Genomic DNA, 16,281 nt, shown 5'->3' on the forward strand with positions numbered 1-16,281 from the left:
GAGATTGAGGGGCGTGGAGGGAGATTGAGGGGAGTGGGGGTGATTGAGGGGAGTGGGGAGTGATTGAGGGGAGTGGGAGGTGATTGAGGGGAGTGGGGGGGTGATTGAGGGGCGTGGGGGGTGATTGAGGGGAGTGGGGTGATTGAGGGGAGTGGGTAGTGATTGGGGGAGTGGGAGGTGATTGAGGGGAGTGGGAGGTGATTGAGGGGAGTGGGAGGTGATTGGGGGAGTGGGGAGTGATTGGGGTAGTGGGGGGTGATTGGGGGAGTGGGAGGTGATTGAGGGGAATGAGGGGTGATTGAGAGGGGTTGGGGGTGTTTGAGGGGAGTGGGGGGTGATTGAGAGGAGTGGGGGTGATTGAGGGGAGTGGGGATGATTGAGGGGAGTGGGGGGTGATTGAGGGGAGTGGGGGTGATTGGGGGAGTGGGAGGTGATTGAGGGGAGTGGGGGGTGATTGAGAGGAGTGGGGGTGATTGAGGGGAGTGGGGATGATTGAGGGGAGTGGGGGGTGATTGAGGGGAGTGGGGGTGATTGGGGGAGTGGGGGTGATTGGGGGAGTGGGAGGTGATTGAGGGGAGTGGGGGGTGATTGAGAGGAGTGGGGGTGATTGAGGGGAGTGGGGATGATTGAGGGGAGTGGGGGGTGATTGAGGGGAGTGGGGAGTGATTGGGGGAGTGGGGGGTAATTGAGGGGAGTGGGGGGGTGATTCAGGGGAGTGCGGGGAGATTGAGGGGAGTGGGGGGTGATTGAGGGGAGTGGGGAGTGATTGAGGGGAGTGGGGGATGATTGAGGGGAGTGGGGGGGTGATTGAGGGGAGTGGTGGTGATTGGGGGAGTGGGAGGTGATTGAGGGGAGTGGGGGGTGATTGAGGGGAGTGGGAGCTAATTGGGGGAGTGGGGGGTGATTGAGGGGAGTGGGTGGTGATTGAGGGGTGTGGGGGTGATTGAGGGGAGTGGGGGGTGATTGGGGGGAGTGGGTGGTGATTGAGGGGAGTGGGTGGTGATTGAGGGGAGTGGGGGTGATTGAGGGGAGTGTGGGGTGATTGAGTTGAGTGGGAGGTGATTGAGGGGAGTGGGAGGTGATTGGGTGGAGTGGGGGGTGATTGGGGGGAGTGGGGGGTGATTGGGGGGAGTGGGGGGTGATTGAGGGGAGTGGGGGGTGATTGAGAGGAGTGGGCGGTGATTGAGGGGAGTGGGGGGTGATTGAGGGGAGTGGGGGGTGATTGAGGGGAGTGGGAGGTTTTTGGAGAGAGTGGGAGGTGATTGGGGTGAGTGGGCGGTGATTGAGGGGAGTGGGGGGTGATTGAGGGGAGTGGGGGGTGATTGAGGGGAGTGGGGGGTGATTGGGGGTGTGGGGGGTGATTGGGGGGAGTGGGGGGTGATTGAGGGGAGTGGGGGTGATTGAGGGGAGTGGGGGGTGATTGAGGGGAGTGGGGGGTGATTGGGGGAGTGGGGGGTGATTGGGGGAGTGAGGGGTGATTGAGGGGAGTGGGGGTGATTGGGGGAGTGGGGGGTGATTGGGGGGAGTGGGGGGGCGATTGAGGGGAGTGGGGGGTGATTGAGGGGAGTGGGGGTGATTGGGGGGAGTGGGGGTGATTGAGGGGAGTGGGGATGATTGAGGGGAGTGGGGGGTGATTGAGGGGAGTGGGGAGTGATTGGGGGAGTGGGGGGGTAATTGAGGGGAGTGGGGGGGTGATTCAGGGGAATGCGGGGAGATTGAGGTGAGTGGGGGGTGATTGAGGGGAGTGGGGGGGTGATTGAGGGGCGTGGGGGGGTGATTGAGGGGAGTGGGGTGATTGAGGGGAGTGGGTAGTGATTGGGGGAGTGGGAGGTGATTGAGGGGAGTGGGAGGTGATTGAGGGGAGTGGGAGGTGATTGGGGGAGTGGGGAGTGATTGGGGTAGTGGGGGTGATTGGGGGAGTGGGAGGTGATTGAGGGGAATGAGGGGTGATTGAGAGGGGTTGGGGGTGTTTGAGGGGAGTGAGGGGTGATTGAGAGGAGTGGGGGTGATTGAGGGGAGTGGGGATGATTGAGGGGAATGGGGGGTGATTGAGGGGAGTGGGGGTGATTGGGGGAGTGGGAGGTGATTGAGGGGAGTGGGGGGTGATTGAGAGGAGTGGGGGTGATTGAGGGGAGTGGGGATGATTGAGGGGAGTGGGGGGTGATTGAGGGGAGTGGGAAGTGATTGGGGGAGTGGGGGGTAATTGAGGGGAGTGGGGGGGTGATTCAGGGGAGTGCGGGGAGATTGAGGGGAATGGGGGGTGATTGAGGGGAGTGGGGAGTGATTGAGGGGAGTGGGGGGGTGATTGAGGGGAGTGGGGGGGGGTGATTGAGGGGAGTGGTGGTGATTGGGGGAGTGGGAGGTGATTGAGGGGAGTGGGGGGTGATTGAGGGGAGTGGGAGCTAATTGGGGGAGTGGGGGGGTGATTGAGGGGAGTGGGTGGTGATTGAGGGGAGTGGGGGTGATTGAGGGGAGTGTGGGGTGATTGAGGGGAGTGGGGGGTGATTGGGGGGAGTGGGTGGTGATTGAGGGGAGTGGGTGGTGATTGAGGGGAGTGGGGGTGATTGAGGGGAGTGTGGGGTGATTGAGGGGAGTGGGGGGTGATTGAGGGGAGTGGGAGGTGATTGGGTGGAGTGGGGGGTGATTGGGGGGAGTGGGGGGTGATTGGGGGGAGTGGGGGGTGATTGAGGGGAGTGGGGGTGATTGAGAGGTGTGGGCGGTGATTGAGGGGAGTGGGGGGTGATTGATGGGAGTGGGGGGTGATTGAGGGGAGTGGGGGGTGATTGAGGGGAGTGGGGGGGTGATTGAGGGGCGTGGGGGGTGATTGAGGGGAGTGGGGTGATTGAGGGGAGTGGGTAGTGATTGGGGGAGTGGGAGGTGATTGAGGGGAGTGGGAGGTGATTGAGGGGAGTGGGAGGTGATTGGGGGAGTGGGGAGTGATTGGGGTAGTGGGGGTGATTGGGGGAGTGGGAGGTGATTGAGGGGAATGAGGGGTGATTGAGAGGGGTTGGGGGTGTTTGAGGGGAGTGAGGGGTGATTGAGAGGAGTGGGGGTGATTGAGGGGAGTGGGGATGATTGAGGGGAATGGGGGGTGATTGAGGGGAGTGGGGGTGATTGGGGGAGTGGGAGGTGATTGAGGGGAGTGGGGGGTGATTGAGAGGAGTGGGGGTGATTGAGGGGAGTGGGGATGATTGAGGGGAGTGGGGGGTGATTGAGGGGAGTGGGAAGTGATTGGGGGAGTGGGGGGTAATTGAGGGGAGTGGGGGGGTGATTCAGGGGAGTGCGGGGAGATTGAGGGGAATGGGGGGTGATTGAGGGGAGTGGGGAGTGATTGAGGGGAGTGGGGGGGTGATTGAGGGGAGTGGGGGGGGGTGATTGAGGGGAGTGGTGGTGATTGGGGGAGTGGGAGGTGATTGAGGGGAGTGGGGGGTGATTGAGGGGAGTGGGAGCTAATTGGGGGAGTGGGGGGTGATTGAGGGGAGTGGGTGGTGATTGAGGGGAGTGGGGGTGATTGAGGGGAGTGTGGGGTGATTGAGGGGAGTGGGGGGTGATTGGGGGGAGTGGGTGGTGATTGAGGGGAGTGGGTGGTGATTGAGGGGAGTGGGGGTGATTGAGGGGAGTGTGGGGTGATTGAGGGGAGTGGGGGGTGATTGAGGGGAGTGGGAGGTGATTGGGTGGAGTGGGGGGTGATTGGGGGGAGTGGGGGGTGATTGGGGGGAGTGGGGGGTGATTGAGGGGAGTGGGGGTGATTGAGAGGTGTGGGCGGTGATTGAGGGGAGTGGGGGGTGATTGATGGGAGTGGGGGGTGATTGAGGGGAGTGGGGGGTGATTGAGGGGAGTGGGAGGTTTTTGGAGAGAGTGGGAGGTGATTGGGGTGAGTGGGTGGTGATTGAGGGGAGTGGGGGGTGATTGAGGGGAGTGGGGGTGATTGAGGGGAGTGGGGGGTGATTGGGGGAGTGGGGGGTGATTGGGGGGAGTGGGGGGTGATTGAGGGGAGTGGGGGTGATTGAGGGGAGTGGGGGGTGATTGAGGGGAGTGGGGGGTGATTGGGGGAGTGGGGGGTGTTTGGGGGAGTGGGGGGTGATTGAGGGGAGTGGGGGTGTTTGGGGGAGTGGGGGGTGATTGGGGGGGAGTGGGGGGTGATTGAGGGGAGTGGGGGGTGATTGAGGGGAGTGGGGGTGATTGGGGGAGTGGGGGGTGATTGGGGGAGTGGGAGGTGATTGGGGGAGTGGGGGGTGTTTGGGGGGAGTGGGGGGTGATTGGGGGAGTGGGGGGTGATTGGGGGAGTGGGGGGTGATTGGGGGGAGTGGGGGTGATTGGGGGGAGTGGGGGGTGATTGAGGGGAGTGGGGGGTGATTGAGGGGAGTGGGGGGTGATTGAGGGGAAGTGGGGGGTGATTGGGGGGAGTGGGGGGTGATTGGGGGAGTGGGGGGTGATTGGGGGAGTGGGGGGTGATTGGGGGAGTGGGGGGTGATTGGGGGGAGTGGGGGTTATTGGGGGGAGTGGGTGTGATTGGTGGAGTGGGGGGTGATTGGGGGAGTGGGGGATGATTGGGGGGAGTGGGGGTGATTGAGGGGAGTGGGGGGTGATTGGAGGGAGTGGGGGGTGATTGAGGGGACTGGGGGGTGATTGAGGGGAGTGGGGGGTGATTGAGGGGAGTGGGGGGTGATTGGGGGGAGTGGGGGGGTGATTGGGGGGAGTGGGGGGTGATTGGGGGGAGTGGGGGGTGATTGGGGGAGTGGGGGGTGATTGGGGGAATGGGGGTGATTGAGGGGAGTGGGGGGTGATTGAGGGGAGAGGGGGGTGATTGAGGGGAGTAGGGGTGATTGAGGGGAGTGGGGGGTGATTGACGGGAGAGGGGGGTGATTGAGGGGAGTGCGGGGAGATTGAGGGGAGTGGGGGTGATTGAGGGGAGAGGGGGGTGATTGAGGGGAGTAGGGGTGATTGAGGGGAGTGGGGGGTGATTGAGGGGAGTGCGGGGAGATTGAGGGGAGTGGGGGTGATTGAGGGGAGTGGGGGGTGATTGAGGGGAGTGGGGGGAATTGTTCTGAATGACAGAGGATTGTGAGGGAAGGAGTGAGTGAGTGAAGTTACTGCAGAAAGTAAAGGAGAGTGGGATAGGAGGGAATGCCTGAGGAATGTTGGAACGGGGTGTGCTGTGTGGGAATGGGAGCGGATACAAGGCTGAGGCAATTCTGAAAGGACAGAGAGAGAGACCGGAAGAAGGGCAGAGATCGAGGGCTTGGGGTAGGGGTGGATGAGATAGTGACACTCCCGAAGGGTATAGTGTAAATGGGATGAAGGGCCTGAGGATTCCCAGGTGTTCAGTCCCACTCACCGTCACGATGAGCTTCCTCTCCTGGTAATATTGGACCAGGGGCACGATGTTTTGTTTAAAGGTGACCAGGCGCCGGTGAATGGCCTTCGGGTTGTTATCGGGCCGACCCTCCTCAGCCCGTTTCTCCAGGCGTTCCTTCAGCTGGCACACCGCACACGACAGGTAGATCACCAGGTCTGGAACACAGATCTCAGAGACACACATCTCCAAACATTACCACCCATATTCTCACTCTGCACTGTGAAACACCCTCACTCCACATTCTCACTGCACTGAGAAACACGCTCGCACCACATTCTCACTCTGCACTGAGAAACACGCTCGCACCACATTCTCACTCTGCAATGAGAAACACCCTCACTCCACATTCTCACACTGCACTGAGAAACACGCTCGCACCACATTCTCACTCTGCAATGAGAAACACCCTCACTCCACATTCTCACTCTGCACTGAGAAACACGCTCGCACCACATTCTCACTCTGCACTGAGAAACACGCTCGCACCACATTCTCACTCTGCACTGAGAAACACGCTCGCACCACATTCTCACTCTGCACTGAGAAACACGCTCACTCCACATTCTCACTCTGCACTGAGAAACACGCTCGCACCACATCCTCACTTTGCAATGAGAAACACGCTCACTCCACATTCTCACTCTGCAATGAGAACACCCTCACTCCACATTCTCATTCTGCACTGAGAAACACGCTCACTCCACATTCTCACTCTGCACTGAGAAACACGCTCGCACCACATTCTCACTCTGCACTGAGAAACACGCTCGCACCACATTCTCACTCTGCACTGAGAAACACGCTCGCACCACATTCTCACTCTGCACTGAGAAACACGCTCACTCCACATTCTCACTCTGCACTGAGAAACACGCTCGCACCACATCCTCACTTTGCAATGAGAAACACGCTCACTCCACATTCTCACTCTGCAATGAGAACACCCTCACTCCACATTCTCACTCTGCACTGAGAAACACGCTCGCACCACATTCTCACTCTGCACTGAGAAACACGCTCGCACCACATTCTCACTCTGCACTGAGAAACACGCTCGCACCAAATTCTCACTCTGAACTGAGAAACACGTTCGCACCACATCCTCACTTTGCAATGAGAAACACGCTCACTCCACATTCTCACTCTGCACTGAGAAACACCCTCACTCCACATTCTCACTCTGCACTGAGAAACATGCTCGCACCACATTCTCACTCTGCACTGAGAAACACGCTCGCACCACATTCTCACTCTGCACTGAGAAACACGTTCGCACCACATCCTCACTTTGCAATGAGAAACACGCTCACTCCACATTCTCACTCTGCAATGAGAACACCCTCACTCCACATTCTCATTCCGCACTGAGAAACACGCTCACTCCACATTCTCACTCTGCAATGAGAACACCCTCACTCCACATTCTCATTCCGCACTGAGAAACACCCTCACTCCACATTCTCACACTGCACTGAGAAACACCCTCACTCCACATTCTCATTCCGCACTGAGAAACATGCTCACTCCACATTCTCACTCTGCACTGAGAAACACGCTCACTCCACATTCTCACTCTGCAATGAGAACATCCTCACTCCACATTCTCACTCCGAACTGAGAAACACCCTCACTCCACATTCTCACTGCACTGAGAAACACTGCACATTCTCACTCTGCAATGAGAACACCCTCACTCCACATTCTCACACCACACTGAGAAACACCCTCACTCCACATTCTCACACTGCACTGAGAAACACCCTCACTCCACATTCTCACACTGCACTGAGAAACACTGCACATTCTCACTCTGCAATGTGAACACCCTCACTCCACATTCTCACACCACACTGAGAAACACCCTCACTCCACATTCTCACACTGCACTGAGAAATCCCCTCACTCCACATTCTCACACTGCACTGAAAAACACCCTCACTCCACATTCTCACTCCGCACTGGGAAACACTCTCAGTCCAGATTCTCACTCCACACTGAAACACCGTCAGTCCACATTCTCACTCCACACTGAGAACATCCTCACTCCACATTCTCACTCCACACTGAAAAACACCCTTACTCCATATTCTCACTCCGTGCTGGGAAACACCCTCAAACCAGATTCACACTCCACACTGAGAAACACCCTCACTTCACATTCTCACTCCACACTGAGAAACACCCTGACTCCAAATTCTTACGCTGCACTGAAAAACACCCTCGTTCCACATTCTCACTCTGCACTGAGAAACAACCTCATTCCACCTTCTCACTCCACACTGAGAAACACCCTCACTCCACATTCTCACTCCACACTGAGAAACAACCTCACCCCACATTCTCACTCTGCACTGAGAAACACCCTGACTCCACATTCTCACTCTGCACTGAGAAACAGTCACTTCACCTTCTCACTCCACACTGAGAAACACCCTCACTCCACATTCTCACTCCGCTCTGGGAAACACCCCCACTCCACATTCTCACTCTGCACTGAGAAACACCCTCACTTCATATTCTCTCTCCGCACAGGGATACAACCTCACCCACATTCTCACTCTACACTGTGAAACACTCACTCCATTCTCACTACGCACTGGGTAACACCCTGACACCACATTCTCACACTGCACTGAGAAACACCCACTCCATTCGCACTCCACACTGAGAAACACCCTCACTCCACGTTCTCACTTCGCAGAGAAACACCCTCACTCCACATTCTCACTCAACACTGTGAAACACCCTCACTCTACATTCTCAATCCATACTGAGAAGCACTTTCTCCACATTCTCACTCCACACTGAGAAACACCCTCACTCCACATTGTCACTCTGCACTGAGAAACACTCTCTCCACATTCTCACTCCGCACTGAGAAACACTCACTGTACATTCTCACTCTGCACTGAGAACACCCTCGCTCCACATTCTCACTCTGCACTGAGAAACACCCTCACTCCACATTCTCAATCCATACTGAGAAACACTTTCTCCACATTCGAACTCCACACTGCGAAACACCCTCACTCCACATTCTCACTCCACACTGAGAAACGCCTTCACTCCACATTCTCAATCCATACTGAGAAACACTTTCTCCACATTCTCACTCCGCACTGAGAAACACCCTCACTCCACATTCTCACTCCATGCTGAGGAACACCCACAATCCAAATTCTCACTCCACACTAAGAAACACATTCTCACTCCGCATTGAGAAACACCCACACTCCACATTCTCACTTCGCAGAGAAACACCCTCACTCCACATTCTCACTCCGCAGAGAAACACCCTCACTCCACATTCTCACTCCGCACTGAGAAACACCAACACTCCACATTCTCAATCCATACTGAGAAACACTCTCTCCACATTCTCACACCGCAACGAGAGACACCCTCACTCCACATTCTCACTCTGCACTGAGAAACACTCTCACATCATATTCTCACTCTGCACTGAGGAACACCCACACTCCACATTCTCACTCAGCACTGAGAAACACCCCCTCCACATTCTCACTCCACACTGCAAAACACCCTCACTCCACATTCTCACTCTGCACTGAGAATCACCCTCACTCCACATTCTCACTCCATGCTGAGAAACACCCATAAATCCAAATTCTCACTCCGCACTGAGAAACACTCACTCCACCATCTCACTCCACACTAAGAAACACCCTCACTCCACATTCTCACTCCGCATTGAGAAACACCCACACTCCACATTCTAACTCCACACTGAGAAATACTCACTTCACATTCTCATTCCACACTGAGAAACACCCTGACTCCAAATTCTTACGCTGCACTGAAAAACACCCTCTTTCCACATTCTCACTCTGCACTGAGAAACAACCTCATTCCACATTCTCAATCCATACTGAGAAACACACACTCCACATTCTCACTCTGCACTGAGAAACACTCATTCCACCTTCTCACTCCACACTGAGAAACACCCTCACTCCACATTCTCACTCTACACTGAGAAACACCCTCACCCCACATTCTCACTCTGCACTTAGAAACACTCACTCCATTCTCACTCCGCACTGGATAACACCCTGACTCCACATTCTCACTCTGCACTGAGAAACACTCACTCCATTCTCACTCCGCACTGGGAAACACCCTAACTCCACATTCTCACACCGCACAGGGATACAACTTCACCCCACATTCTCACTCTGCACTGAGAAACATTCATTCCATTCTCACTCCACACTGGGTAACACCCTGACACCACATTCTCACACTGCACTGAGAAACACTCATTCCATTCTCACTCCACACTAAGAAACACCCTCACTCCATGTTCTCACTTCGCAGAGAAACACCTTCAATCCACATTCTCACTCCGCACTGAGAAACACCCTGACTCCACATTCTCACTCTGCACTGAGAAACACTCACTCCATTCTCACTCCGCACTGGGAAACACCCTAACTCCACATTCTCACACCGCACAGGGATACAACCTCACTCCACATTCTCACTCAGCACTGTGAAACACCCTCACTCTACATTCTCACTCCACACTGAGAAGCACTTTCTCCACACTCTCACTCCACACTGAGAAACACCCTCACTCCACATTGTCACTCTGCACTGAGAAACACTCTCTCCACATTCTCACTCCACACTGAGAAACACACACTCCACATTCTCACTCTGCACTGAGAACACCGTCGCTCCACATTCTCACTCTGCACTGAGAAACACCCTCACTCCACATTCTCACTAGCACTGTGAAACACCCTCACACTACATTCTCACTCCACACTGAGAAACACTCTTTCTCCACATTCTCACTCCACACTGAGAAACGCCTTCACTCCACATTCTCAATCCATACTGAGAAACACTTTCTCCACATTCGAACTCCACACTGCGAAACACCCTCACTCCACATTCTCACTCCACACTGAGAAACGCCTTCACTCCACATTCTCAATCCATACTGAGAAACACTTTCTCCACATTCTCACTCCGCACTGAGAAACACCCTCACTCCACATTCTCACTCCATGCTGAGGAACACCCACAATCCAAATTCTCACTCCACACTGAGAAACACCCTGACTCCACATTCTCACTCTGCACTGAGAAACACTCACTCCATTCTCACTCCGCACTGGATAACACCCTGACTCCACATTCTCACTCTGCACTGAGAAACCCTCACTCCATTCTCACTCCGCACTGGGATACACCCTAAATCCACATTCTCACACCGCACAGGGATACAACCTCACCCCACATTCTCACTCTGCACTGAGAAACATTCACTCCATTCTCACTCCACACTGGGTAACACCCTGACACCACATTCTCACACTGCACTGAGAAACACTCACTCCATTCTCACTCCACACTGAGAAACACCCTCACTCCACGTTCTCACTTCGCAGAGAAACACCCTCACTCCACATTCTCACTCCACACTGAGAAACACCCTCACCCCACATTCTCACTCTGCACTTAGAAACACTCACTCCATTCTCACTCCGCACTGGGTAACACCCTGACACCACATTCTCACACTGCACTGAGAAACACTCACTCCACACTGAGAAACACCCTCACTCCACATTCTCACTTCGCAGAGAAACACCCTCACTCCACATTCTCACTCAGCACTGTGAAATACCCTCACTCTACATTCTCACTCCACACTGAGAAGCACTTTCTCCACATTCTCACTCCACACTGAGAAACACTTTCTCCACATTCTCACTCCACACTGAGAAACACCCTCACTCCACATTGTCACTCTGCACTGAGAAACACTCTCTCCACATTCTTACTCCACACTGAGAAACACTCACTCCACATTCTCACTCTGCACTGAGAACACCCTCGCTCCACATTCTCACTCCGCACTGAGAAACACCCTCACTCCACATTCTCAATCCATACTGAGAAACACTTTCTCCACATTCTCACTCCGCACTGAGAAACACCCTCACTCCACATTCTCACTCCACGCTGAGAACCGCCTTCACTCCACATTCTCAATCCATACTGAGAAACACTTTCTCCACAATCTCACTCCGCTCTGAGAAACACCCTCACTCCACATTCTCACTCCATGCTGAGAAACACCACAATCCAAATTCTCACTGAGCACTGAGAAACACTCACTCCACCTTCTCACTCCACACTAAGAAACACCTCACTCCACATTCTCACTCCGCATTGAGAAACACCCTCACTCCACATTCTTACACCACACTGAGAAACACCCTCACTCCAGATTCTCACTTCGCAGGGAAACACCCTCACTCCACATTCTCACTCCGCACTGAGAAACACTCACTCCATTCTCACTCCGTACTGGGAAACACCCTCACTCCACATTCTCACACCGCACAGGGATACAACCTCACCCCACATTCTCACTCTGCACTGAGAAACATTCACTCCATTCTCACTCCGCACTGGGTAAAACCCTCACTCCACATTCTCACACTGCACTGAGAAACACTCACTCCATTCTCACTCCACACTAAGAAACACCCTCACTCCACGTTCTCACTTCGCAGAGAAACACCCTCACTCCACATTCTCACTAGCACTGTGAAACACCCTCACTCTACATTCTCACTCCACACTGAGAAGCACTTTCTCCACACTCTCACTCCACACTGAGAAACACCCTCACTCCACATTGTCACTCTGCACTGAGAAATACTCTCTCCACATTCTCACTCCACACTGAGAAACACACACTCCACATTCTCACTCTGCACTGAGAACACCGACGCTCCACATTCTCACTCCGCACTGAGAAACACCCTCACTCCACATTCTCACTAGCACTGTGAAACATCCTCACACTACATTCTCACTCCACACTGAGAAACACTCTCTCTCCACATTCTCACTCCACACTGAGAAACGCCTTCACTCCACATTCTCAATCCATACTGAGAAACACTTTCTCCATATTCTCACTCCGCACTGAGAAACACCCTCACTCCACATTCTCACTCTTTGCTGAGAAACACCCTTACTTCACATTCTCACTCCACACTGAGAAACACCCTGACTCCAAATTCTTACGCTGCACTGAAAAACACCCTCTTTCCACATTCTCACTCCTCACTGAGAAACACACACTCCACATTCTCACTATGCACTGAGAAACACTCATTCCACCTTCTCACTCCACACTGAGAAACAACCGCACTCCACATTCTCACTCTGCACTGAGAAACACTCTCTCCACATTCTCACTCCACACTGAGAAACACTCACTCCACATTCTCACTCTGCACTGAGAACACCGTCGCTCCACATTCTCACTCTGCACTGAGAAACACTCACTCCATTCTCACTCCGCACTGGATAACACCCTGACTCCACATTCTCACTCTGCACTGAGAAACACTCACTCCATTCTCACTCCGCACTGGGAAACACCCTAACTCCACATTCTCACACCGCACAGGGATACAACCTCACCCCACATTCTCACTCTGCACTGAGAAACATTCACTCCATTCTCACTCCACACTGGGTAACACCCTGACACCACATTCTCACACTGCACTGAGAAACACTCACTCCATTCTCACTCCACACTGGGTAACACCCTGACACCACATTCTCACACTGCACTGAGAAACACTCACTCCACACTGAGAAACACCCTCACTCCACATTCTCACTTCGCAGAGAAACACCCTCACTCCACATTCTCACTCAGCACTGTGAAACACCCTCACTCTACATTCTCACTCCACACTGAGAAGCACTTTCTCCACATTCTAACTCCACACTGAGAAACACTTTCTCCACATTCTCACTCCACACTGAGAAACACCCTCACTCCACATTGTCACTCTGCACTGAGAAACATTCTCTCCACATTCTTACTCCACACTGAGAAACACCCTCACTCCACATTCTCAATCCATACTGAGAAACACTTTCTCCACATTCTCACTCCGCACTGAGAAACACCCTCACTCCACATTCTCAATCCATACTGAGAAACACTTTCTCCACATTCTCACTCCGCACTGAGAAACACCCTCACTCCACATTCTCACTCCACACTGAGAAACACCCTCACTCCACATTCTCAATCCATACTGAGAAACACTTTCTCCACATTCTCACTCCGCATTGAGAAACACCCTCACTCCACATTCTCACTCCATGCTGAGAAACACCCACAATACAAATTCTCACTGAGCACTGAGAAACACTCACTCCACCTTCTCACTCCACACTAAGAAACACCCTCACTCCACATTCTCACTCCGCATTGAGAAACACCCTCACTCCAGATTCTCACTTCGCAGGGAAACACCCTCACTCCACATTCTCACTCCGCACTGAGAAACACTATCACATCACATTCTCACTCTGCACTGAGAAACACTCACTCCATTCTCACTCCACACTAAGAAACACCCTCACTCCACGTTCTCACTTCGCAGAGAAACACCCTCACTCCACATTCTCACTAGCACTGTGAAACACCCTCACTCTACATTCTCACTCCACACTGAGAAGCACCTTCCCCACACTCTCACTCCACATTGAGAAACACCCTCACGCCACATTGTCACTCTGCACTGAGAAACACTCTCTCCACATTCTCACTAGCACTGTGAAACACCCTCACACTACATTCTCACTCCACACTGAGAAACACTCTCTCTCCACATTCTCACTCCACACTGAGAAACGCCTTCACTCCACATTCTCAATCCATACTGAGAAACACTCTCTCCACATTCTCACTCCACACTGAGAAACACACACTCCACATTCTCACTCTGCACTGAGAACACCGTCGCTCCACATTCTCACTCAGCACTGAGAAACACCCTCACTCCACATTCTCACTAGCACTGTGAAACACCCTCACACTACATTCTCACTCCACACTGAGAAACACTCTCTCTCCACATTCTCACTCCACACTGAGAAACGCCTTCACTCCACATTCTCAATCCATACTGAGAAACACTTTCTCCACATTCTCACTCCACACTGAGAAACACCCTCACTCCACATTCTCACTCTTTGCTGAGAAACACCCTCACTTCACATTTTCACTCCACACTGAGAAACACCCTGACTCCAAATTCTTACTCTGCACTGAAAAACACCCTCTTTCCACATTCTCACTCCTCACTGAGAAACACACACTCCACATTCTCACTCTGCACTGAGAAACTCTCATTCCACCTTCTCAGTCCACACTGAGAAACACCCTCACTCCACATTCTCACTCTACACTGAGAAACACTCTCTCCACATTCTCACTCCACACTGAGAAACACTCACTCCACATTCTCACTCTGCACTGAGAACACCGTCGCTCCACATTCTCATTCCGCACTGAGAAACACCCTCACTCCACATTCTCACACTGCACTGAGAAACACCCTCACTCCACATTCTCATTCCGCACTGAGAAACATGCTCACTCCACATTCTCACTCTGCACTGAGAAACACGCTCACTCCACATTCTCACTCTGCAATGAGAACATCCTCACTCCACATTCTCACTCCGAACTGAGAAACACCCTCACTCCACATTCTCACTGCACTGAGAAACACTGCACATTCTCACTCTGCAATGAGAACACCCTCACTCCACATTCTCACACCACACTGAGAAACACCCTCACTCCACATTCTCACACTGCACTGAGAAACACCCTCACTCCACATTCTCACACTGCACTGAGAAACACTGCACATTCTCACTCTGCAATGTGAACACCCTCACTCCACATTCTCACACCACACTGAGAAACACCCTCACTCCACATTCTCACACTGCACTGAGAAATCCCCTCACTCCACATTCTCACACTGCACTGAAAAACACCCTCACTCCACATTCTCACTCCGCACTGGGAAACACTCTCAGTCCAGATTCTCACTCCACACTGAAACACCGTCAGTCCACATTCTCACTCCACACTGAGAACATCCTCACTCCACATTCTCACTCCACACTGAAAAACACCCTTACTCCATATTCTCACTCCGTGCTGGGAAACACCCTCAAACCAGATTCACACTCCACACTGAGAAACACCCTCACTTCACATTCTCACTCCACACTGAGAAACACCCTGACTCCAAATTCTTACGCTGCACTGAAAAACACCCTCGTTCCACATTCTCACTCTGCACTGAGAAACAACCTCATTCCACATTCTCACTCCTCACTGAGAAACACACACTCCACATTCTCATTCTGCACTGAGAAACACTCATTCCACCTTCTCACTCCACACTGAGAAACACCCTCACTCCACATTCTCACTCCACACTGAGAAACAACCTCACCCCACATTCTCACTCTGCACTGAGAAACACCCTGACTCCACATTCTCACTCTGCACTGAGAAACAGTCACTTCACCTTCTCACTCCACACTGAGAAACACCCTCACTCCACATTCTCACTCCGCTCTGGGAAACACCCCCACTCCACATTCTCACTCTGCACTGAGAAACACCCTCACTTCATATTCTCTCTCCGCACAGGGATACAACCTCACCCACATTCTCACTCTACACTGTGAAACACTCACTCCATTCTCACTACGCACTGGGTAACACCCTGACACCACATTCTCACACTGCACTGAGAAACACCCACTCCATTCGCACTCCACACTGAGAAACACCCTCACTCCACGTTCTCACTTCGCAGAGAAACACCCTCACTCCACATTCTCACTCAACACTGTGAAACACCCTCACTCTACATTCTCAATCCATACTGAGAAGCACTTTCTCCACATTCTCACTCCACACTGAGAAACACCCTCACTCCACATTGTCACTCTGCACTGAGAAACACTCTCTCCACATTCTCACTCCGCACTGAGAAACACTCACTGTACATTCTCACTCTGCACTGAGAACACCC

The 16,281-nt window shown here is 53.3% G+C and overlaps 1 protein-coding gene across 1 annotated transcript in view; it reads right to left on the reverse strand.

The window, feature by feature from the left end:
- Nucleotides 1-16,281, reverse strand: part of LOC122546328 (adenylate kinase isoenzyme 5-like) — a 65,631-nt gene that overhangs the window by 2,294 nt on the left and 47,056 nt on the right. The window contains 1 exon segment of the mRNA XM_087983171.1: nucleotides 5,339-5,527. Within this exon segment, the coding sequence (XP_087839297.1) occupies nucleotides 5,339-5,527 (189 nt within the window).

Source organism: Chiloscyllium plagiosum, unplaced genomic scaffold, assembly GCF_037043375.1.
Source record: "Chiloscyllium plagiosum isolate Xiang-an unplaced genomic scaffold, Cpla_swu_hap1 HiC_scaffold_45, whole genome shotgun sequence".
Lineage (NCBI taxonomy): Eukaryota > Metazoa > Chordata > Chondrichthyes > Orectolobiformes > Hemiscylliidae > Chiloscyllium > Chiloscyllium plagiosum.